General features: G+C 50.0%; 2 protein-coding genes across 3 annotated transcripts in view; both read left to right on the forward strand.

The window, feature by feature from the left end:
* The first annotated feature begins 3,687 nt into the window (after positions 1-3,687).
* ABO (ABO, alpha 1-3-N-acetylgalactosaminyltransferase and alpha 1-3-galactosyltransferase) lies at positions 3,688-25,327 on the forward strand. Of its 2 annotated transcripts, none has more exons than XM_055270528.2 (7): positions 3,688-3,786; positions 18,645-18,714; positions 19,439-19,495; positions 20,967-21,014; positions 22,736-22,771; positions 23,326-23,460; positions 24,500-25,327. In XM_055270528.2, the coding sequence occupies exons 2-7, from the start codon at positions 18,674-18,676 to the stop codon at positions 25,188-25,190; spliced, it is 1,008 nt and encodes a 335-aa protein (XP_055126503.1). In that variant the 5' UTR covers positions 3,688-3,786; positions 18,645-18,673; the 3' UTR covers positions 25,191-25,327. The 2 variants fall into 2 exon arrangements, with proteins under 2 accessions (XP_055126503.1, XP_055126508.1); XM_055270533.2 differs by lacking the exon at positions 3,688-3,786 and adding an exon at positions 4,380-4,562.
* Positions 4,516-25,824, forward strand: part of OBP2B (odorant binding protein 2B) — a 66,348-nt gene continuing 45,039 nt past the window's right edge. Inside the window, 1 exon segment of the mRNA XM_055270547.2 lies at positions 4,516-4,562. The gene's annotated coding sequence lies outside the window, so the exon portion shown is untranslated.

Raw genomic sequence — 25,824 nt, forward strand, 5'->3', positions numbered from 1 at the left:
GGACTCATGACCTCAATCTTTACCTCCCTTGCAACAGTTACAGGTGTACTCATCCTTGTGGGCTGCTGTATCATACCTTGTATTCATGGGTTAACCCAAAGGCTCATAGAAGCAGCTCTCACAAAAACCTCCCCCACCTCTCCCCATCCATAGTCAGATAAGCTCTTGCTCCTAGATGATCAAGAAGAACAACAAAGCCAAATTCTATTAAAGAAATTTGAAGAGGAAGAACTATAAAACAGAAGAGGGGAAATCGTTGGGACAACTAAGTTCCTCTTCAAAGATTCAACTTCCTGGCCATAACTTGTAAACCAATCCTACCCTGCAACCTTTTCCAAAATCACACCTTTACCTTATTTGGGAAGGTTTAAGCCTTAGCCAGTCGGGGTCAGCTTAGATTATGTGGCCCAACCCCAGCCAATAGGGGAAGGACACAGAAATAGAAACTGCGTTAGGGATAAAAACCCCTTCCCTCCTTTGTTCAGTGTGCTCTTGGGATTGTAACAGCACAAGCAGCACCCTTCTGCAGAAGTAAAAGTGACTTGCTGAGAAATTTTCTAAGTGCAGGTTTTCTTCGCTACACTGAGCACTTGTTTCCAACACATGCAAACCAGAATGGAGGTCTCCCTGGACCTGGGTTTGGGCCACAACGTTGCCCTGAATTCTGCAAGACCTTGGGCAAGACTGTTCCCTCTTCTGAACCAAGTCCTTCCCTGGCCCAGCCGCTTGTGAGTAACAGAGTAACACATTGGTTTCATGCTTACACCTCCTGGTCTGACCGGGCTCTCCTTTGCAGAACCTTTTATTCCTTCCCTTCCTCTGAACACTGGCTGGCTGTTTTCAGGGAAGAAGTTCAGGGCAGTGGCAGGGAGCTCCTTGCACATCACCATGACAAATGTTTTATGGAAACAGTGAGCTGATGGGACGAGGGGTGGGGGCTAGAACGTCAGCCAAAAGGTGTGAGAACCCGGACTAGCCCCCAGCCCTGAACATGGCAGGCCACTGTGCCATGGTAGGGGAGTGAAAGCTTCCCTCTTAGGGTTCCAACTGGGGCTCCTTACAAAAGAGAAAAACAATTAATGCATGTAGCGCACATCTCACTGGAGAAGCCTCAACAAAAAGCAACTCAGAACAGTGACTTAGAACTGGGTTATGATGCCGGGCGCGGTGGCTCACGCTTGTAATCCCAGCACTTTGGGAGGCCGAGGCGGGCGGATCACGAGGTCAGGAGATCGAGACCACAGTGAAACCCCGTCTCTACTAAAAATACAAAAAATTAGCCGAGCGTGGTGGTGGGCACCTGTAGTCCCAGCTACTCGGAGAGGCTGAGGCAGGAGAATGGCGTGAACCTGGGAGGCGGAGCTTGCAGTGAGCCGAGATCGCGCCACTGCACTCCAGCCTGGGTGATAGAGCGAGACTCCGTCTCAAAAAAAAAAAAAAAAAAAAAAAAGAACTGGGTTATGGAGCATGTTCAACAAAGAATAATCAACATGTGGGGAAATGACAAGACCCAGGAGAGCGGTTTTAGGCTTCCAAGGTTGGGAAACCGACAAGGTGAGTATTGGGAGGAAACTAAGGTGGAAGATTCGTTCACAGAGTCCTCGGGTGCCTTCTTTCCTCTGGCTGATGCGTCTCTCTCCTATAAAGAGCATTTCCATCCTGCCTCAGACAGCAGAGGGACAGGGCAGAGAGAGATTTCCCTGCTTCTGCTGCATCTTAGTTGCCTTCAACTCAAGATAGTTTCTGAGGCTCATTTTGGGGTGACATATTCTGGTGTCCTTCACGGTACAGGGCACAGCCTCAGAGGACTGGATCCACAGCTGATCACTGAGCTCTTCCATGTGCCAGGCCCGTCCAGGGAGAACACTCAGCCCTGCAAACAGGGCAGGTGGCCCCAGGATGCTGGGCCGCAGCCTAACCCTCAGCTCATGGGTGGTGGAGTGGAGATCACCCTCCCCATGTGGGGCTCTCTGGTCGTGGACCTGGAGACCACCAAGGCTCTGAGGTCTCAGAAGTGGCCTGTTGGAATGGGGTCTGCAGGCAGGGAAGCCTTGGGCCAGAGTCCCTCAGGGGCAGGAACACAGCCCCCGGGCTTGTCCCACTTGTCCCTCTGAATAGTTAAGGGCTGCCCACAGGGAACTTCCCTCCCTCCCTCCCTCCCTCCTTTCCTTCCTTCCTTCCTTCCTTCCTTCCTTCCTTCCTTCCTTCCTCCCTCCCTCTGTCCCTCCCTCCCTCCCTTCTGTCCCCTTTTCTTCCTCCATCCTCTCCTTTCTTCCTTTCTTACTGTGGTAAAATACACATAACATAAAATTTACCATCTCAACTATTTAAACATGCACAGTTCCATGGTGTTGAGTTCATTCACATTGTTACGCAGCCATCACCAGCATCCATCCACAACACTATTTTCATGCTGTTGAGTTCATTCACATTGTTACGCAGCCATCACCAGCATCCATCCACAACACTATTTTCATCTTCCCAGACTGAAACTTGACACCATTCACAGCTCCCCATTCCCGCCTTCCCCAGGCGCCCACCATTCTCCTCTCTATTTCTACGAATTTGATGACTCCAGTCCCTCAGACATGTGGAATTGTGGCTGGGCACGGTGGTTCACATCTGTAATCCCAGCACTTTCAGAGGCCAAGGCAGGCAAATCACCTTAGGTCAGGAGTTCTAGAACGGCCTGGCCAACATGGTGAAACCCAGTCTCTACTAAAAATACAAAAATTAGCCGGGCATGGTGGCACACATCTGTGGTGCCAGCTACTTGGGAGGCTGAGGCAGGAGAATCACTTAAACCTGGGAGGCAGAGGTTGCAGTGAGCCGAGATCTCACCACTGCACTCCATCCTGGGCGAGAGAGTGAGACTCTGCCAAAAAAAAAAAAAAAAAAGTAAATAGAATCACATGGCATTTTTCCTTGTTGGACTGGCTTATTTTACTTAGCATAAGGCATCAAGGCTCACCCATGCTGTAGCAGGGGTCAGCGTCTCCTCCCTTTCTAGGGCTGAGTAATATTCCATCTACAGACAGACTCAGTGCAGCCATCACGCCTTGGTGAACACCGCAGCTGCTTCCAGCTTTTGGCTATGGTGAGTTCCGTTGCTAGGAACACAGACGTGCACATGTCTCTTCCAGACCCCCTTTCAATTCCTCGGGTGTATACCCAAAAGTAGGATTGCCAGCTCATATGGTAATAATATTTTTATTTTTATTTTTTGAGGAGTCTTGCTATGTTGCCCAGGCTGGAGTGCAGTGGGTGCGATTTTGGTTCACTGCAACCTCCACCTCTTAAGTTCAAGCAATTCTCCTGCCTCAGCGTCCCAGGTAGCTGGGATTACAGACTCAAGCCACCACGACAGGCTAATTTTTGTATTTTTAGTGGAGATGGAGGATTCACCATGTTGGGCAGGCTGGTCTCGAACTTCTGACCTCAAGTGATCCGCCCACCTCGGCCTCTGAAAGTGCTAGGATTCTAGGCGTGAGCCACCGCGCCGGGCCTCGTACGGTAATTCTGTTTGATGTTTTGAGGAATTGCCACACTTTTTTCCTGCGCCTGCACCAGGGACACGTCTTGGAGCTGGCGAACTGGACTTGGGGTGGGAGGGAAAGGAAGCATTAAAGATGCCCCCAGCTTTCACGGAGATGAGAACGGTGCCCCGCCCAGGGAGGGCGGGACGGCATCAGGGTCCTGTGAACAGGGTATCAGTGTAAACTCCTCTGAGAGATACCAGGAAAAGCGGGAAGAAGCCTCTGGGACGTCGCCTGGACCCTTCGGGAGGTACCTCCTCTTCGCAGCGGGGCGCGCTCTCCCCAGTCACTGCAGCCTTGAGCGGAGGCCAGGCAAGGGCGGGGGTCGTAGCGGGGCGGAGCAGGGCTTTGTCCACGGAACGCGCGAAGAGGCCTCAGGGCCCGGTGCGGGCGCCCGAGGGGGACTCGATCGCAGGGGGAGCGCGAAGGTTCCACAGTCTGCGGGACGCAGAGCTCCGTGCGGCCGCGAGCCGGGGCCGGAGGAGAGACTCTGCCTAAGGGGATGTCGCGGACGCGGGGCACAGGGTCCTGCGGGGCTGGAGGGCTACAGGCTGCGGCGCGCGCGAGCCGGAAGGCCGGGGATCGTGGGTTCTGGGGCCGGAGCTTCACGGGTTCGTCTCCCCCGCCTCCCCGGGGGAGCAGGATGTCAGGGGGTCGCCCCCGCCCCGGAGACAGGGTGTCAAGGGTCCCCCGGGGGCGGGGCTTCAGGGGCAACCGGAGCCGCTCGGCCCCGGGCGGGATGCAGGGACAGGGCCCCAGGGAACCAGGGCTACGAGGGGCTCGCGGGTCCCATGGGGGCGCGCGCAAGGAGGCGCGGTCCCTTCCTAGCAGGGGTCCTTGGGGACCCCCGGCCGCCTCCTGCGCTCCGCTGTCCCCTCCCGTGTTCGGCCTCGGCAAGTCGGGGCGGCGGGCGGCGCGGGCCGGGAGGGGGCGCCTCGGGCTCACCCCGCCCCAGGGCGGTCGGGCGGAAGGCGGAGGCCGAGACCAGACGCGGAGCTATGGCCGAGCTGCTGCGGACGCCGGCCGGTGAGTGCAGGCCTCGGCCCCGGGTGCCCTCAAAGGAGCCGCTGCGGTCGGGAATCCGGGGTGCACCCGACAGCCGGGCCGGGGTGGGGTGGGGGCGCTCAGGGCTGCGAGGTTTCAGGCCGGCCGCCGCCCCAGCCTCCGAGACCCTGCGTCCTGGGGAGCCGCCGGGCAGGTGGGCGCGGCCGCGCTGTGGGTGCCTGGGACCCGCAGGCAGGATGGGCGCGGTGGCGCGGCCTGGCGGGGGACTCGTCTCCGGGGTCCCCGGGTCCTGGTGAGAGTGGGGTCCCTCGACGCCGTGGCGGTCTCCAGTCTCTCCTCGCCCCTCCACGCTCCCCGCCTTCCATGAGCTGCTATTTTCAGCACCTAGCGCCCGACCCTGGACGAGGACAAGCCTCGGGGCTGCCCTGCCTGCCCCCCAGCCCTTCTCTCGGGCACGGCGGCCAGGCGCCCGGGTTGGCCGGGAACAGCCTCCATACCACAAACGCCGAGGCGCCTCGGGAAGGCGAGGTGGGCAAGTTTAATACCAAGCGTGACGGGGGAACTGCGCCCCGGGCGATCAGGTGATATAGGAGTTAAGAGGAAATTATTTAGGCAACCGGATGCGGTGACTCAGGCCTGTAATCCCAGCACTTTGGGAGGCCGAGGGTAGATCACCTGTCCTTAATTTTCTTGGCGCCAGAAGATGAATTGAGTATTTACCCAGACAACAACGTCGCTTCAGAGGGAGGGATGCAGAACGCAGGGCCACGGGGCGCAGGCTGCAGGCCAGTGAACCCCAACGCCAAAGGCCAGGGAGAGCCGGGGGGGTGCCCAGAGCCAGCACACAGCCCTTTAATTTAGAGGAGTGCTGTGTACACATTTGGGGAGAGAAATGTTTTACTTTGATTTGGAATCAGGTGGGGGATAAGGCATACTGAGGCCTGAGGTGGTGAGGGCTCCTGCCCTGGAGGTGCAGCCCTGGAGGAGCGGGAGGCAGAGGAGTGGAAAATTCATGAAGAAAACTGGGTGTGGTGTAGGTCGAGGCCCTGCCCTCAACAGTGCTCACCATTGTCAGTGTTTACTGTGCGGCAGCACTGTGTTCATTATCGCTGAGTTCTCAGGAAGGAACAGTAAATACTTCCCGGGTCATTCTTTCACCCACGGGAAAACAGGTTTAGAGAGATCTGGGACAGTGTTCTGGTCCCAGGCAGGAAGGGCTGAGGCCTGAGACTCAGATCTGACTGCAAACACCTGCCTCTTCCCTGTGCTGCCAGCGCGTTCCGGGTTCTTCCCTGTCCCTCCTTTGTGGTCTTTGTTTTCCTTTTTTTGTTCCCTTTTTTTGTCTTAATATGTTTCAACAGATGTATACAATAAACTGCATATAAAAGGTACAGCTGGATACATCTTGACCCAGTCAAGATGATGAACACAGCTGCCACCCCAGGAGTCTGTCCTGCCCCACGGGTTATGCTGTCTTAGTTGGTCTCATGTCAGGGAGCCTTGGAGGACCACGGACTGGGCAGTTTGTCTCCATACTCCTGGGGTTCTGGCACTGGCTCTGGCCCATGATCGCACCCAAGGCAAACATCTTGAAGACTAAGAGGTTAGGTCTTTTGAGAAACCTGGCAAATGAGTGCCCATTCTCAGGTTACCCACATTCTGCATGTTGATTTAGTCATCCAACCAATGTTGGTTGAACACTGATGAGAACAAGCAGGCCTGTGCTGGAAGGGGCCTGCAGCCAGGAGCTGGTGAGCGGGTGTCCTTAGGGACACCAATGGTGAGGGACCCAGTGTGTGGAAATCTGGAGGACGAGCATGCCAGGGAGAAGAGCTCGCATGGGGAAGGCCCTGCTCCACAAATCAGTCAGGCTTGTTGGGGCGGGCAGGAGGGCAGGGTGGTGGAGTCAGAGTTTGTGGTCCCCCGAAAGGCAGGAAGAGGACATGAGAGAGCCTTGGAGATGACGGTGAGGATGTGGTTGGTGGGCGGTGAGCTGGGTGTCATGTGCTGCTGGCTCCTCAGAGAATGCTCAGCTCCTTCACGCCCATCATAATCCCTGGAGGACTGCGACCACGTGCAGGAGTTTTGGAAGCTGGCAGTGCACCCAGTCCTGGCTCTCCTCCATTCTGGTGGGTCTCACCAGAGATTGGCCAAGAAGAGATCAAACTGCTCCTGGACCAAACTGAGGGTGGGCTGCTACCTCTCGCGGCCCAATAACGAGATGCAGATGAACTGGGGAGGAAGAGAGTTTTTATTTCTGTAACCAGTTACAAGGAGAAGACCTGGAAATTGTCACCAGACCAACTCAAAATTACAAAGTTTTCCAGACCTTATATACCTTCTAAGCTATGTGTCTATGTGTAAGTGTGCATTCATCTAAAGACATAAGTAATTGACTTATGTTAATCTATAACTAAGGTCTAAGTCCGAAGACCTTCCTCTGGATCCTCAGTAAATTTACTTAATCTAAAACCCTTACCTTGTCTCCTAAATCATGGGGGTTTGGGAAGTTCCTTCAGACCCCCAGTAAACTTATTTGTGGAGTCCTGGGGAGTTTCTTCAGACTCCCAATAAAACTTGTTTAATCATAAATGGGTCCTATTAAGAATTCCTTCGTTATTTTGTCATGCTTGAAGGCCCAGGAAAGGTCTAGGCGAAACTCTTGGTGGGACTTTGTTACATTCCAGCCTTTTTATGAGGGCACTGGCTTTTAATATTTAACTTAACCACTCAGTCAGTACTGAAACCGTTGTTATGGAGGCCTGCGTTAGCGAGACCTGACCTGCCACAAAACATCTTACTCGGAATGGTGCCCATAACTTCAAAAAATCAACTTGGACGGAGCCCTACTGAACACACCTAGCATCTCTCTTCCTTCAGCTTAAGGTCAATGGGCTGGGGTTGATGGCACCATTACAAGAAACAGCTTTATTGCCGTGTCATTGATATGCCATAAAATTCACCTGTTTCAAATGAATTATTTTTCAGTTAGTTTACAGAGTTGTGAAATAAATTTTAGAACTTTTCCATCCCCAGCCCGCCAAAACTCCCTGGAACTCCTCCGCAGTCATTCCCCATTCCCATCTGGCCTCAGACGATCACTTTCTGTCTCTCCAGTTTTGCCTTTTCTGGACCGCTCATATGAATGGAGTCCTATGTTACACGGTCTTTTGCATCTGACTTCCTTCACTTAGAATAATGTTTCCGAGATTCATGTATGTTGTAGTATGTATCAGTATTTAATTCCTTTTTACTACTGAATAATCTATTGTACGGATAGGCCACATTTTATCCATTCATCAGCTGAAGGACATTTCAGCTGTTTCTGCTTTTTTAGCTATTTTAAACTGCACAACACTGCATGAACATTCGTGTACAAGACTTTGTGTGAACATGTTTTCATTTCTCTTGGGTTGATACCCAGCAGTGGAATTGCTGGGTAATACAGGAAGTCTATATTTAACATTTTAAGAAACTAGAAAACTGTTTTCCAAAGTGACTGCCCCATTTTACATTCCCATCAGCAGTGTATAACGGTTCTAATTTTCTTTTTCTTTTTTTGAGACAAGGTCTTGCTCTGTCACCCAGGCTGGAGTGCAGTGGCGTGATCTTGGCTCACTGCAGCCTCAATCTCTTGGGCTCAATTGGTCCTCCCACCTCAGCCTCCTGAGTAGCTGGGACTACAGATGAGTACCACCACATCCAGCTAATTTTTGTATTTTTTTGTAGAGATGGGGTTTTGCCATGTTGCTCAGGCTGTTCTCAAACTCTTGGGCTCAAGTGATCTGCCCACCTCGGCCTCCCCAAGTCCTGGAAGTATAGGTGTGAGCCACTGCACCTGGCTGAGGGTTCCACTGTCTGTACATCTGCAGCAATACATACCATTCTTGTGGGTAAAAGGTGGTATCTCATTATAGTTTTGATTTACATTTCCCCAAGGACAAATGATGGCAAGTGGCTTTTCTTTTTTTTTTTTTTTTTTTTTCTTTTTGAGACGGAGTCTCGCTCTGTCACCCAGGCTGGAGTGCAGTGGCGCAGTCTCGGCTCACTGCAAGCTCCGCCTCCCGGGTTCACGCCATTCTCCTGCCTCAGCCTCTCCGAGTAGCTGGGACTACAAGCGCCCGCCACCACACCCGGCTAATTTTTTGTATTTTTAGTAGAGACGGGGTTTCACCGTGGTCTCGATCTCCTGACCTTGTGATCCGCCCGCCTCGGCCTCCCAAAGTGCTGGGATTACAAGCGTGAGCCACCGCGCCCGGCCAGGCAAGTGGCTTTTCTTGTGCTTTTTAGCCATTTGTATATGTTTTTGGTGAAATGCCTGCTGAAATGTTTTGCCTTTTTAAAAATTGAGTTGTCTCCTTTGTTCAGTTTTGAGAGTTCTTTACATATACTGAATACATAGTATCATATGTATATATATATATATACACACACACACACCAGATATATGATTTGCAAATATTTTCAACCATCGATAGTTTATCTTAACACTTTTTTATTGGTGTTTTGAAGTACAAAAGTTTTACATTTTGATCCATTCCAATTTATTAACTTTTTCTTTTATTGTGCATCTGGTATCATATCTAAGAAATCTTAATCCAATGTCACAAAGATTTAATCTTGTATTTTCTTCTAACCGCTTTCTAGTTGATGTGTAAGAATCTGTCCATTTTACCTAAGTTGTGTAATTCGTTGGCAAACAGTTGTTCATAGTATTTCCTTGAAATCCTTTTAATTTCGTAAGATTGGAATTTTAGTGATTTGTGTTCTCTCTCTCTCTGGTCGATGTAGCTAAAGCTTTGTCAATTCTCTTGATCTTTTCAGAGAACTGACATTTGATATTATTTTACTTTATCTTTTTCTTTCTGTTCTCTAGTTCATTGGTTTCCACTCTAATATTTATTAATTTCCCTTCGTCTCACTTTGGGTTTAATTTGTTCTGTCTTTTCTTATTGTAGTTACTTACAATGGAAGCTTACACACTGATTTAAGATGTTTTTTCTAATGTAGACATTTATAGCTATAAATTTCCCTTGAAACACAGCTTTAGTTATATCTCATAAATTTTGGTATGTTGTGTTTACATTTTCATCCAGCTCAGAGTATCTTTTGATTTTCTTCTTTGACCCATTGCTTATTTAGAAGTGTGTTGTTTAATTTCTATGTATTTATAGATTTCCCAAATTTCTTTTGTTAATTTCTGATTTCATTCCCCTGTGGTTAGAGAAGAAACTTTGTGGATATCAGTCCTTTTGAATTTCTCAAGACTTGTTTTATGGTCCAGCATATGATTGACCTTGGAGACTGTTGCATGTGCACTTGAGGAGAACGTGACTTCTGCTCTTGCCAGGTGGAGTCTTCTAGAGATGTCAGCTGGTGTCCAGTGATGTCAAGTCATTTGTATCTACTGATTTTCTTTCTAATTATTCTATCCATTATTGAGAGTGGGGTAGGATTTTGGTGTCCAATTATTGTTTTGTTTTTTTTTTTTTGAGGTGGAGTCTCACTTTGTCACCCAGGCTGGAGTGCAGTGGTATGATCACAGCTCACTGCAGCCCCCACCTCCCAAGGCTTAGGTCACCTCAGCCTCCTGAGTAGCTACAACGACAGGCAAGCACCATCATGCCTAGCTGATTTTTGCATTTTTTGTAGAGACAGGGTTTTGCCATGTTATTCAGGCTGGTCACGAACTCCTCGGCTCAAGTGACCCACCTGCCTCGGCCTCCCAAAGTACTGGGATTACAAGCGTGAGTCACCATGCCCGGCCCAACCATTGTTGTTGAATTGACTGTTTCACCCTTCAATTCTGTGAGTTTTTGCTTCATGTATTGCTGCGGGATAATTAAGGAACCAGAGAGACCGATGGGGTTGAGGAGGAATTATTTAATTATTTAGGTGCACCGACCCAGTCAGATTAACATCCAAAGGACTGAGCCCCAAACAAAGAGTCAAGCTACCTTTTAAGCATTTTGTGGGGCGGAGGGAGATTCGTGCAGGAGGAAGAGTATTACAGAAGCGAGAAACAAAGACAGTTATTCAATTAAGATATGCATTACATTATTTCTTACTTTTCAAGGAACAACATGTTTTACCACTCAAGATTATCTGTTTAGTGACCTTGCAGCTGCACAGCTAGAGAAAGAGAGTCTTCACCACGTCTGGGAAAGGGAGAGATAAGGCTCACTAGCCACAGAAAAACGGGCAGTTAATTTTTAAAGGACTCCAGCCCTTTCTCTTCCTCAAGGGGAATTGGTTTTTTACATACAACTGAGTTTTTGCTTACACAATTTTTAATTTCTTTTAATTCCTGTTCTAGTATTTTGGGGCTAGGTTGTCAGGTGTGTATATATTTCTGTTTGTTATATTTTCCTGATGTATTCACTTTATATCATGGCAGAATGTTTCTCTTTAGTAAGATTTTTGATCTTAAAAATGTTGGCCAGATGTGGTGGCTCATGTCTGTAATCCCAGCACTTTGGGAGGCCAAGGCAGGTGGATCACCTGAGGTCAGGAGTTTTGAGACTAGCCTGGTGAACATGGTGAAACCCCGTCTCTACTAAAAATACAAAAAAATTAGCCAGCTGTGATGGTGTGCGCCTGTAATCCCAGCTACTTGGGAGGCTGAGGCATGAGAACTGCTTGAACCCGGGAGGCTGAGGTTACAGTCAGCCAAGATCGTGCCACTGCACTCCAACCTGGGTGACAGAGTGAGACTCTGTCTCAAAAAAACAAAAAAATTATTTAGTCTGATGTTAGCATTTCTCCTCAAGCTCCCTTATGGTTGTTTACATAGCAAATCTACTATCCTTTTGCTTTGACCTATTTGTATCTTTGTTTCTAAAGTATGTCTCTCATAGGCAGCATATAGTCAAAGCTTAAAAAAAAAAATCCGGTCTAACGATCTCTGCCTTTTGATTGGCATGCTCATTCTATTCCCATTCAATGTTATTATTGCTGTGGTTGGATTTCCATCTATCAGTTCACAATTTGTTTTCTATGTTTTATGCCTTTTTGTTCTTCTGTTCATCTTTTACTACCTTCTTTTGTATTATTTTCTAGTGTAGCATTTAAATTCCCTTTTTCTTTTTAAGTGTATATTTTAAAGTTATTTTGTTAGTGTTTGCTCCAGGGATTACAATATGCATTTTAATTTATCAGGATCTACTTCAGATTAATACTAATTTTAGTAAAATACAGAAACTTGACTCCAATATAACTCCATTTCCTCCCTCCTTGCTTGTGGTTTATAGTATTATTGTCATATATGTTCATCTATATATGTTATAAACTCAACAACATGGTGTTATAATTATTGTTTCACACAATCTTATTTCTTTTCAATTCAGTAAGACAAGTAAGGAGAAAAACACTTTTCAAGTCTTTTATATTACACTGTATATTTATCACTGACTTTACTCTTGATTTCTTCCTGTATATTCAAGTTATTGTCTGGTGACTTTCCTTGCTCCAGTATATATAATAACTTCATTGCCTCGTTGCTCCCTTATGCTGTTATTGTCATATATATTATATATGTTTATGCTGTGAGCCCATCAACTAAGTCAGCTTAGCAAGGTCTCAAGATACAAAGTCAATGAATAAATCAGGTTGGGTGTGGTGGCTCACACCTGCAATCCCAGCACTTTGGGAGGCCGAGGTGGGTAGATCACTTGAGGCCAGGAGTTTGAGAGCAGCCTGGCCCACATGGCAAGACTCCATCTTTACAAAAATACAAAAAAAAAAAAAAAAAAACGTTGAGTGTGGTGGTGTGCCTGTAATCCCACCTACTTGGGAGGCTGAGGCATGAGAATTGCTTGAACCCAGGAGGGAGAGGTTGCAATGACTGGAGATCACACCACTGCACTCCAGACTGGGCAACAGGGCAAGACTCAGTCTAAAAAAAAAAAAAGAAAAAGCAAGAATAAATCAATTATTTTTCTATAATACTTGCCACAATCAATTGAACCATGAAAAATTTTAAATACCATTTACAGTAGCATCATAAAACATGAAATATTTAGAGAATAATTTACCAAATTAGGAGAAATGCCTATACAATTAAAACTGCAATACAAACTAGGCACCATGGCTCATGCCTGTAATCCCAGCACTTTAGCAGGCCAAGGTGGCCAGATCACTTGAGCCCAGAAGTTTGAGACCAGCCTGGGCAACATAGTGAGACCCTGTCTCTACAAAAAAAAAAATTAGCTGGGCATGGTGGCATGCACCTGTAGCCCCAGCTACTCAGGAGGCTGAGGTGAGAGGATGACTTGAGCCCAGTGGGCAGAGATTGCAGTGCACTCCAGCCTGGGCTACACAGCAAGACCCTGACAAAAAAAAAGAAAAGAAAAAGAAGGTCACAAAAAACCACAAAACTGCAAAATATTGCTGACAAAAATTAAAGAAGACATAAATAAATGGAGAAATATACCATGATCATGGATTGGAAGACTTATATTGCTAAACTGTCACTTCTCCCTAGATGGATCTATAGAGTCCACATAATCTCACTTAAAACTCCAGAAGAAATTTTTGTAAAGTTGACAGCTGATTCTAAAATTTTACATAGAAATGCAAAGGTCTCCGAATAGTCAAAACAATTAGAAAAAGAAAAACAAAGTTGGAAGACTTACTTTCCAGGCTAGATTTCAAGGTGGACTACACAGCTACAGTAATCAAAAAAGGTTGATATTAGGATAGACCGATAGTTCAATGGAATAGAATGCAGAGTTTAGAAATAGACTCACACAGAAATAGTCAATTATTTTTTAATAGTTGCTTTTTGATAAGGGTGCTAAGGCAATGTGATAAAGAAAGGAAAGTATTTTCTTTTTTTTTTTTTTTTTTTTTTTTTTGAGACGGAGTCTCACTCTGTCGCCCAGGCTGGAGTGCGGTGGCACGATCTCGGCTCACTGCAAGCTCCGCCTCCCGGGTTCACGCCATTCTCCTGCCTCAGCCTCTCCGAGTAGCTGGGACTACAGGCGCCCGCCACCACGCCCGGCTAATTTTTTGTATTTTTAGTAGAGACAGGGTTTCACCGTGGTCTCGATCTCCTGACCTCGTGATCCGCCTGCCTCGGCCTCCCAAAGTGCTGGGATTACAAGCGTGAGCCACTGCGCCCGGCCCGAAAGGAAAGTATTTTCAATTCAAATGGCTGAAATGACTGGATATCCATTGGGGGAAGAAAGGGACTTTAGCCTTTCACACAATACACAAAAATTATGGAATTCTGAAGAAAATAAGAGAAAATGTTCATGAACTTGGGGTAGGCAAAACTGTAATAGATGAGGCAAAAAAAAAAAAAAGCTCAAACCATAAAAATGGTTTCATTTTCATAAGGATAAATTAGAGTTTATAAAAATTAACACTTCCCTTCAAAAGAAAACTTAAGGAAAAATGAATAAATAAGCCACAGACTGAGAGAAAATATTTGTTTTCTTTTTTTTTTTTTTTTTTTTTTTTTTTGAGACAGAGTCTCGCTGTCGCCCAGGCTGGAATGCAATGGCGCGATCTCGGCTCACTGCAGGCTCTGCCCCCCGGGGTTCACGCCATTCTCCTGCCTCAGCCTCCCGAGTAGCTGGGACTACAGGCGCCCGCCACCTCGCCCGGCTAATTTTTTGTATTTTTAGTAGACACGGGGTTTCACCGTGGTCTCGATCTCCTGACCTCCTGATCCGCCCGCCTCGGCCTCCTAAAGTGCTGGGATTACAGGCATGAGCCACCGCGCCCGGCCGAAAATATTTGTTTTCTAAGAAGTATTTTTGTTTTTCATTTTTATGGGTTCATAGTAGGTGTATATATTTATGGGGTCCATGAAATATTGTGGTTCAGTCATACAATGGAAGATTCACATCATGGAGAACTGGTATCCATCCCCTTGAGCAATTATCCTTTTTGTTACAAACAATCCAACTATACTCTTTTAGTTATTTTTATTCTTTTTTTTTTTTTTTGAGACGGAGTCTCGCTCTGTCACCCAGGCTGGAGTACGGTGGCGCCATCTCAACTCACTGCAACCTCTGCCTCCCAGGTTCAAGTGATTCTCCTGCCTCAGCTTCCCGAGTAGCTGGGACTACAGGCACCCACCACCACGCCCGGCTAGTTTTTGTATTTTTAAACTTTTTTTTTTCTTTTTATTTTTTTTCTTTTTTTTTTTGAGATGGAGTCTCGCTCTGTCGCCCGGGCTGGAGTGCAGTGGTGCGATCTCGGCTCACTGCAACCTCTGTCTCCCAGGTTCAGGAGATTCTCCTGCCTCAGCCTCCCAAGTAGCTGGGATTACAGGCATGCGCCACCACACCTAGCTAATTTTTTGTATTTTTAGTAGAGGCAGGATTTCCCCATGTTGGTCAGGCTAGACTCGAATGCCTGACCTCATGATCCACCCACCTCGGCCTCCCAAAGTGCTGGGGTTACAGGCGTAAGCCACCACGCCTGGCCTTAGTTTTTGTATTTTTAGTAGAGATGAGGTTTCACCATGTTGGCCAGGCTGGTCTTGAACTCCGGATCTCAGGTGATCCACCTGCCTCGGCCTCCCAAAGTGCTGAGATTACAGGCATGAGCCACTGTGCCCGAACTCTCTTTTAGTTATTTTTAAATGTACAATTAAATTATTATTGACTATAGTCTCCCTGTTATGCTATCAAATACTGGGTCTTATTCATTCTTTCTATTTATTTGTACACATTAACCATCCCTACATACCCTCCCACCACTGCCACTACCCTTCCAAGTCTCTGTGAACCATCCTTCTATTCTCTATCTCCATGAGTTTAATTGTTTTGATGTTTTGATACTACAGATAAGTGAGAACATGCAGTGTCTGTCTCTCTGTGCCTGGCGAGAAAATATTTGTAATATTTGTATTTGGCAAAGGACTTGTATCCAAAATATAGAAATAAATTCTGCTCAATAATAAAAAGAGAAACAACTTAATTTAAAATGAGACCCAGTGTCTGCAAAAAGTAGAATAATTAGCCGGGCATGTTGGTGCATGTCTGTAGTCCCACCTAATCAGGAGGCTGAGGGGGAAAGATCGCTTAAGCCCAGGAGTTCGAGGTTGCAGCGAGCTGTGATCGTGCCACTGCACTCTAGCCTGGGTGACAGAGTAAGATCCTGTCTCTAAAAAAAATAAAAATAAAGGGCCGAGTGAGGTGGCTTATGCCTGTAATCCCAGCACATTGGGAAGCTGAGGCAGGTGGATCGCTTAAGACCAGGAGTTCAAGACCAGCCTGGGCAACATGGTGAAACCCCATCTCTACCAAAACCACAAAAAATTAGCTAGATGTGGTGCATGCCTGTAGTCCAGCTACTCAAAAGGCTGAGGTGGGAGGATCACCTGAGCCCAGGAAGTCGCGGCTGCAGTGAGCTGTGATCATGCCACCACACTCCAGCCTGGGCAACTGGAGTGGGACCGTGCCCCCCCAAAAATATATATAAGTAAATAAATAAATAAATAAATAATAAAATGAGCTAAAGATCTGCACGGGCTTCATAAGAAGCAAGCAAATGGCCAATAAATACATGAAAAGATGATTTACCTCCTTAGTCACTGGACACACTTAGATACCACTCCTCATCCACTAGCATGGCTAAAGCATAAAAGAGTGACCATCAAGTGTTGGCAAGGATTGTGGTTCTCCTACATTCCTGGCAGGAATGGAAAATTCAGTCACCACTTTGGAACACAGTTTGGCAGTTTCTTACAAAGTTAAATATATACTTACCATATGACCAGTCTTTTCCTTGCCTTGGTATTTACTCAAGGGAAATGAAAACACAGGTCCACAAATACCTGCACATGAGTGTTTACAGAAGCTTTGTTGTTAGTGGCCCCAAACAGTGAAAAAACCAGGAGACAGAATAAATGAATTGTGGCGGATTAACAATGGCATGCTTCTCGGCAATAAAAAAAGTTGAATTGTGGCGGATTAACAATGGTGTGCTTCTCAGCAATGAAAAAGAATGAACAATTGATACACGTGACGATATAGGTGAATCTTCAAAACAGCATGTGATGTGATACAGCCAGACATAAAAGAGCATGTATCAGATGATTCCGTTTACGGGAAATGCCAGGAAATCAGATCCATGGTTGCCGGGGTCAGGAGGGACCTTACTGGGGTGATGAAAATGTGTATATGTTGTTTGGGGTGGTGATTACATGTGTACATACATTGTGTGAAACTCATCAAAACCGTGTACCTAAAGTGGGTACATTTTATTGGATGTAAGTTATCTCTCAAATTAAATTAATTTTCAAAGTTTTAACAAATGGAACCATTTTTGCCAAATTGAAGGAAAATTATTTCCACTGAGATTTCCCTACAGCCAAACAATCTACCAACTACAAAATGGAAAAAATAATTTAGGACATGTAAAGTTCAAATGTTTTGCCTCCCACGTTTCTGTTTCAGGAAGCTATTCCAGATAAATCATTCCATGGTCACAGGACTTAAAAAGGTGGAGGTAAATACACACAAGCATTGTAAGATAAGAAGTAACAGATGAATTAGTTGAAAGGGACCGATTTTGGGGGAAGGAATAGGAACTGGGCCGGGAGATAGATGCCTTTCAGACTTGCCCTTGTGAAAACAGTAGTCCCCTCTTACCTGCAGGGGATAGCTTCTGAGATCCCCAGTGGATGTCTGAAACCACGGATAGTACCAAACCCTATAGAGAGTATGTTTTCTCCTATACACACATACCTATGATAGGGTTTAATTTATAAAGTAGGCACAGGGTGGGATTAACAACCATAATTAATAATAAAATAGAACAATTATAACAATATACTGTCCGAGGCGGGTGGATCACTTGAAGTCAGGAGATCGAGACCAGCCTGGCCAACATGGTGAAACCCGTCTCTACTAAAAATACAAAAAATTAGCCAGGCATGGTGGTGGGCGCCTGTAAACCCAGCTACTCAGGACACTGAGGGAGGAGAATTGCTGGAACCCGGGAGGCGGAGGCTGTAGTGAGCTGAAGTTGCCCCTTTGCACTCCAGCCTGGGCAACGAGCGAAACTCCGTCTCAAAAACAACAACAACAACAACAAAAACAATATACTGTAATAAAGGTTACGTGAATGTGGTCTCTCTAAAAAAATTATGTGTATATATCTTAATTTGTGGGGTTTTTCTTGTTGTTGTTTTGTTTATTTTTAAGAGACAGGGTCTTGCTCTGTCACCCAGGCTGGAGTGCAGTGGTGCAATCATGGCTCACTGCAGGCTTCACCTCCTAGGCTCAAGTGATCCTTCCACCTCAGCCTCCTGGGACCAGAGGCATGCACCACTATGCCCAGCTGATCGTTTTTTTTGTTTTTGTTTTTGTTTTTTGATAGAAATTAGTTCTCACTATGTTGCCCAGGCTGGTCTAGAACTCCTGGCTTCCAGCAATTCTCCTGGCTAAGCCTCCCAAAGTGCTGGGATTATAGGCATGTGCCACCATGCCTGTCCTCAAAATATTTTACTGTACCATACTCACCTATTATTGGCCTTTGGTTGACCATGGGTAACTGAACTCCAGCAAGCGAAGGTGTGGATAAGGGAACTACGGTACATGACTTTACTATACATAAAATCACCTTAAAAGAAAGACAATGATTCTTTCCAGGGCACAAGCCTCTGAGAGAGCAGGGAGATACTAGGGGAAGTTGGTGGCTCCTCTCCCTGGCAGAAACTGGTCTGGGCTCCTGGCTCAGCCGGCCATGAGGCTGTCCTGGCCTCCCTCGCTGGGTTCGACAGTGACCTCGACATGCTCATTTCAGTGTGGTTCGTTCCGGTCTCCCAGGGGAAGGGGGTGCGGAGTAGAAGGAGGTCATTAGGAAGCCGGGGTGGCTCTCAGAGTCTGCAGGGGCAGTCAGGCTGATGAGCTGGGAGGAGCAGACCACCTCCCTCTTCTCTGAGTGGGAGGAGGGCTGCATCTGGACTAGGTTTGGAGATTCTCAGGTGGGGCTCAGAGCATCACCTGTGGGGCAGAGGGACCATCTTGGCAGATGAAGGCCTGTCACAGGATGTGATGCCTGAATTACAAGACAGGACAGGTAAAGTGGGGCAGGTGAGAGAAGGAGGGTGAGTAATGTGATTTTTCTACCCCTGTTTTCCAGGAAAACCAAAATGCTACGCACTTCTACCTATGATCCTTTTCCTAATAATGCTTGTCTTGGTCTTGTTCGGGTAAGACACATTTGACCATCGAGGCTGGCCTGGTTTGGGGACAAGTGACCACAACAGCCAATCAGACCCATGGGGCCTCCCTGAGCTCCCCAAGTATCACAGTCATCAGGGTCCTAAGGACAGTTGTTGCCCGCGTCCAGCTCTGGCGGAGGGTGTCTTTACTTGCTACCTTATTTAAGCCTTACCTGGGCAATGGGCTCATCTCACTCCCATTTAGAATTTTCCTGAGTGTGGAGTCTGGGGCTGGGAGAGCAAGCCCCTTGCCCACAGTTGCGTGGTTGGGGGTGGGGAAGGCAATTCTGGGTCCCAAGCTGTTAGTTGCTTCCAGACACAGAAGGTCCCAGAACCACAGAATGAAGTCACCTGTTGGCTCTACTGGAGCATCTGTGGACACGGCCTGGAAACACTCCCTGAGGTGGCCTCGGGGGCTGCACTGACCAAGGCACGGGTGGCGGGGGGTAGGGGAGGGGGGGTCTGGAGCTCCTGCAGGTGCCCATACGTGAGCAATATCCCAGGGACAACCCTCCTGCCCACCTCCCGGTGTGGGACGTGGCGAGGCACCTGAGCTTTGCTGAGAACTTGCCCTACCTGCCTCAAGGCCTTGCAGCTTCACTGGGAACTCTTGTTCTCATGCTGCTGGCTGCACCATGCGCTTTTTGGAGGAAGGGACCAACAGGCAGTCTTGGTTCTGTGTCCTGAGTCTTGGCGCACTTCCTTCCTGCAGTTACGGGGTCCTAAGCCCCAGAAGTCTAATGCCAGAAAGCCTGGAAAGGGGATTCTGGTGAGTGCAGGGAAGAGCAGGTGGAGCGTCCGTGCTGGCCGAGGTGCTGGCTGTGGCCTGGGGTCCCACTCTGGAAACTCCCCCTCCCCGTCCTGGGCACACACATGGGTAGGCCTGGGCCCCCTCTATGCTCTGCCCAGTGTAGACATGGTCAACTCTGTGGCCTTGAAGGGTCACCTGGATACGTCTGGAGTCAGCCTTGACCTCCCTTCTGACCTCCAGTCCCCAACTCCAGGCTTACCCAGAGTTCCCATGCATGGTCACTGCTCCCCCACCCCACCCCTCCTCCACCAGCCATCCTCAACTCTCCCTTTGCTCTCATCCCTACACTGGGTTCCCAAATCCTGCCAGCCCTGCTCTTTAGCAGCTCGCTTGCCCACTGGCCGCCCTACCTTCGAGGTCCTGCTCCAGGGGTCTGGTGGGGCTGCCCTCATCTCTGCAACAGCCTCAGACTTGTCTCCCCATCCCCATCAGCCCTGTCCCCCTTCTCCTCACAGCAGCTGGAGTGATCTTTCCAGAACATAAGGTAGGAGGCTCTCCATGATCTGATCCTGCCTTCCTGACCTCCCCAGCCTCATCTCTCCCTCCCCTGCCCTTGCCCTCTGTGCTCCAGCCAACGTGGCCTGTTACTTGTCCACCTGCTGTGCTGTCCTGACTCCAGGCCTTTGCCTGTGCTATGGCCTCTGTTGGGACCACTCTTGTCTCTCCCCTGCTGTGTCTGCGAATTCCCACTCGTGTCAGTGATCCATGGCTGCAGAACACACCACTCCATCCATGGAAAACAATCGCAATCATTGATTACTATCTCTCCCTGGGCTTCCTGGGGTGGACTGGGCTCAGCTGGGTGGTTCACTTTGGGGCCTCAGCAGTCGTGGACAGACAGTGGCTGGGGTCACTGCAAAGACTTCCCTGCGTCTCCGGCAGTTGATGCTGGCTGTCATCTGAGACACCTACCCAGAGCCTCACCCCGGGGCCTGGGCTCCTGCTCAGCTTGGTTGGGAGGCTCCAAGACCAACATCCCAAGAAAGATGAGACAGAAGCCGGATCGCCTTTTTGGGCCTGGCTTCAGAAGTCACCCAGTGTCACTTCTGCTGCATTTTATTTCTTAGAAACATGGAATATCAGACCCCATCTCTTGATGGGAGGGGGACTCACGGTTTGCAGACATGTTCTGAAACTCCGCTCTGCCTGGCCTTGGCTTCGACATGTCTGGTGAATGTGTGGGCTGTGAGGCTCCCCGAATGTAGACCTCAGACTGCAATGTGGGCCGTTACAGGGTCTGGCACACGGGTCCACACCAGGCCCATCGCCACAGTGATGGCTGTTCTGTGACTGTTTCTGGTGGCCTCTGCTCCACACTCCAGGCTGACGCTGTGTCCCTTCCACTGGGACCCTCAGGTGGCTTCCATGCACTTGTGCCCTAAATCCTGCTCCTGGAATAAACTTCATCTCCTATGTTCTCATTCTGCAGCATGGCTGTTAGGGAACCTGACCGTCTGCAGCGTGTCTCGTTGCCAAGGTATAACGTCAGTGCCTCCCTTCAGTGCCTCCCATGTCACAGAATTGTCCTGCAGCCCTGGCACATGTGTGCATGTGGACACAAGTGCGTGGGAGCTAGGGCAGGTCCTCTTTCCTCCTGTGGCTCCAAGGGAGGGGGCCGCTCCTTCCCCAGTCTCTACCCTGACTTGGCCCTCATCCTGCAGCCACTCAGAGAGCACGATGGAGCTGGAGCTTCAGTTTTGACCAGCTGCGTGTCGCTGGCTTTTGTGTGTGTGTGTGTGTGTGTGTGTGTGTGTGTGTGTGATGGAGTCTCGCTCTGTTGCCCAGGCTGGAGTGCACTGGCACCATCTCTGCCCACTGCAACCTCTACCTCCCGGGCTCCAGTGATTCTCCTGCCTCAGCCTCCTGAGTAGCTGGGATTACAGGCGCCCACCACCACACCTGGCTAATTTTTGTATTTTTAGCAGAGACAGCGTTTCATCATGTTGGCCAGGCTAGTCTTGAACTCCTGACTTCAAATGATCCGCCTGCCTCAGCCTCCCAAAGTGCTGGAATTACAGGCATGAGCCCCTGCACCTGGCCTTCAAACTGGCTTTTAAAGAGGATGACCAGCTGGTCTGTTCTGTCTGGGGCCTTGGAGGGCTGTTTCCCAGGATGTGGGCCTTTATCAGTGCTGACCTGAGAAAGTCTAGGCAATCAAGGCCAAGCTGGCTACACTGCTTTTGATTTTTTTTAATTGTGATAAAATACACTTAACATAAAATTTGCCATCTTAGTCATTTTGGAGTGTTCAGTAGTGTTAAGTCCATTCACATCGCTGTGCAGCCATCACCACCATCCATCTCCAGAACTCTTCATTTTGCCAAACTGAAGCTCTGTCCCCAGAAAATAGCATCTCCGTTTTCCCTCCCCCAGCTCACCATTCCATGGTCTGTTGTTATGAGTCTGACTACTCAAACTACCTTTTATAAGTGCAATCGATGGTACCTGTGTTTTTATGTCGGGCCCAAACCACTGAGCATGATGTCCTCACGGTCCATCCAGGTTGTACCAAGTGTCAGAATTTCCGTCCTCTTTTCTGCTGACTCCCTGCTTTTAAGGGCCATCTTGAACATTCAAATTGTGGCCATTACTGACAGTTAAAATGGCCCCAGCTCATGACTCCTGAGCCTCTACAATACTTTAGGTGGGGACAGTACTGTGGCCCACACGTCCCCACAGGCTGCGTGTGGCACCTGACAGTGCTTTGTGCCACTGTGGAGCAGGTGTCACTCTCCCACTTCTTAGAGAGGAAGCTGGGCTCTGGAAGCCACCAGCCCACAAGGAGGCCCAGCAGGCTTCGGGCCCAGGTGGGGAGGTCTGCACATCTCAGGGCCTTTCCCTGGGAACAACCAGGGACAGAGGCCACACACCCAGCCTCCTCTCTGCCCACAGTGAATTGAGACACAACCCCTTACGTCCCTCCCAGCCTTGACTCAAGTGGAAAGCAATGGCCCCTGAGGTCACTTAGTCCCTCTTGCCAGTCTCTGAATCAGAGACTCTGAGCTTCGGCCCTTTCCCGAGGTCCCGGGATTGTGAGCTGACACCGCCCCCAAGCAACCACAGTGATTCCAGCCTGGGAGTGTGGCCTTGGCGGGAGGGTCGACGCCCGGTCATGGTTCAGCGGCTGTGCATACCCCCTGCTCACCTGCATCCCACGCTTTCCACGCAAACTCACGTGACGGCGCTTTGTGCTTGCAGGATGGCCTACCCCCAGCCAAAGGTGCTGACACCCTGGTGAGTAAAGTTACTGAAGCTGAAACTGAACGCAGCTCAAGGGGCTGTTCTGAAGGTATTAGAGGGCGGTTTCCTTGATGTAAATCTCAGTTGGGGCTGCTTCGCTATTCTCTCCTCTCAGTTTCTCCTGACATCTGAATTCAGAGGCCCACATGGCTGTCCTCTTTCCCTTTGCTTTCTCTGACTTGCGTCTCGTTTCCTGTCCCTTTGTTCTCCAAAGCCCCTGCAAAGGCCTGATAGCTACCTCCTTCCTGGGGAGGGGCAGCGGGGGTTGGGTGCCGGCGGGGTTGGTTCCTACCTCTTTGCCAGCAAAGCTCAGCTTGCTCTGGGTTCCGGCAGGCCCAGTGTTGAGGGAGGGCTGGGAATGATCTGCCCGGTTGGAGTCGCATTTGCCTCTGGTTGGTTTCCTGGGGAAGGGCGGCTGCCTCTGGAAGGGTGGTCAGAGGAGGCAGAAGCTGAGTGGAGTTTCCAGGTGGGGGTGGCTGTGTGCCAGAGGCGCATATGGGTGGCACCCTGCCAGCTCCATGTGATCGCACTCCTCCCTCCATGTGCAGTAGGAAGGACGTCCTTGTGGTGACCCCTTGGCTGGCTCCCATTGTCTGGGAGGGCACGTTCAACATCGACATCCTCAATGAGCAGTTCAGGCTCCAGAACACCACCATTGGGTTAACTGTGTTTGCCATCAAAAAGTAAGTCAGTGAGGTGGCCGAGGGCAGAGACCCAGGCAGTGGCGAGTGACCACGGACATCGAGGTCTCTCCTTGTGTTCAAGACAGAGTGGGGTGGCGGCCAGCTTTGTCCTCCCAGAGGGTAGATGGGAAAGGTCATTCATGCATCTTACTGAGCTCACGTGGGCTCGTGGGCTCGCCGGGTCGGTAAAACCCAGCTCCTTCTCCAGAGGCTGCGTCTCACCCAGGGATGGTGGTTTCTGCTGCCCCCTCCTCTCTGTAACTGTGGCCGGCCCTCATGCTGAGCCACCCCCTCAATACAAGGCTCCAGATGTTTCCCGCTCACTGACCAGAGATAGCAGGAGGGGGACACCTGTTTGCTGTCCTTGGACCCTAGAAAGAGGATGCTGGCAGAGCCGTGGTCACTTCTCTGTCAGATGTAGCTGGGGCAGGCAAGGCAGTTGGCCCCAGACACCAAGGGAAGTGGCTGGCCCACAAGGCCCTCTAACACTGGGCCGGGCCAGAGAGGGAGCTAGCCAGGCAACCACAGACATATATTTGACCTCTGGGCAGCTGTGGGCAGCTGGGCCAGCGACAGTGGCGGAGGCCAGGAATGACCTACTCTTAGGAATATGTGCAGTTCAAGCCGGAGGGAGGAAGCTCTAGGGTGCAGAGGCGGGTGTGTGGAGGCCTCGCGTGCAGCTTATAATGAGGGGGCACGTGGCCGACCTGGCCATAAGAGGGGCAGCTGCGTGGGGAGGCGTGGCTCAGGCCAGGCTGAGGGGGAGTGAGCGGCGCCAGCCTGCAGCCTGCTACCAGCCTCCAGCCGCCTGCCCTCAGCCCTCCTTAGTAAGAGGGGGTGCTGGTGGTCCCCCATTGCTGGGAAGAGGATGAAGCGAGTTGCAGCCCGAGGACTCGCTCAGGACAGGGCAGGAGAACGTGGTGCTTCTGCTGCTCTGAGCCTTCCAATGGCCACTGGTTGGCCGGCGCAGGGCGGGCCTCCTGCAGCCCAGGGGTGCACGGCCGGCCGCTCCCCCAGCCCTCGTCCGCCTGCCTTGCAGATACGTGGCCTTCCTGAAGCTGTTCCTGGAGACGGCGGAGAAGCACTTCATGGTGGGCCACCGTGTCCACTACTATGTCTTCACCGACCAGCCGGCCGCGGTGCCGCGCGTGACGCTGGGGACCGGTCGGCAGCTGTCGGTGCTGGAGGTGCGCGCCCACAAGCGCTGGCAGGACGTGTCCATGCGCCGCATGGAGATGATCAGTGATTTCTGCGAGCGGCGCTTCCTCAGCGAGGTGGATTACCTGGTGTGCGCGGACGTGGACATGGAGTTCCGCGACCACGTGGGCGTGGAGATCCTCACTCCGCTGTTTGGCACCCTGCACCCCAGCTTCTACGGAAGCAGCCGGGAGGCCTTCACCTACGAGCGCCGGCCCCAGTCCCAGGCCTACATCCCCAAGGACGAGGGCGATTTCTACTACATGGGGGCGTTCTTCGGGGGGTCGGTGCGAGAGGTGCAGCGGCTCACCAGGGCCTGCCACCAGGCCATGATGGTCGACCAGGCCAACGGCATCGAGGCCGTGTGGCACGACGAGAGCCACCTGAACAAGTATCTGCTGCGCCACAAACCCACCAAGGTGCTCTCCCCCGAGTACTTGTGGGACCAGCAGCTGCTGGGCTGGCCCGCCGTCCTGAGGAAGCTGAGGTTCACTGCGGTGCCCAAGAACCACCAGGCGATCCGGAACCCGTGAGCGGCTGCCAGGGGCTCTGGGAGGGCTGCCGGCAGCCCTGTCCCCCTCCCGCCCTTGGTTTTAGCAGAACGGGTAAACTCTGCTTCCTTTGTCCATCCTGTTGTGTCCTCTCTGTGCATGTCTGTGTGTCGATATGTCTGTGTCTTTGTATCTGTGTCTGTGTGTCTTTGTGTCTGGTGCGTGTCTTTCTGTGTGTGTGTGTCTTTCTGTGTATGTCTGTGTGTCTGTGTCTCTGTGTGTCTGTGTCTGCGTATGTAATGGTTCGTCTCTGTGGCAGGAAGAGGGTGTGTGTGATTGTGTGTCTGTATGTGTGTCTTTCTGTGTGTGTCTGTGTGTGTAATGGTATGTCTCTGTGGCGGGGAGTAACTGAAGCCTAGGCCCCACCCCCACCTCAAATCACACACACCCCCTCCCCACCACAGAGACACCATTACATACACAGACACACACAGAAAGACACACACAGACACACAATCACAGATACCCCCTCCCGGCCACAGAGACACACCGTTACACACACATATATAGAAAGACACACACAGTCACACAATCACACACACACCTTCCCCGCCACAGAGACACACCATTACATACACAGACACACACAGACTCACAATCACACACACACCCTTCC

This window comes from Symphalangus syndactylus, chromosome 3 (genome assembly GCF_028878055.3).
Source record: "Symphalangus syndactylus isolate Jambi chromosome 3, NHGRI_mSymSyn1-v2.1_pri, whole genome shotgun sequence".
In the NCBI taxonomy this organism is placed as follows: Eukaryota; Metazoa; Chordata; class Mammalia; order Primates; family Hylobatidae; genus Symphalangus; species Symphalangus syndactylus.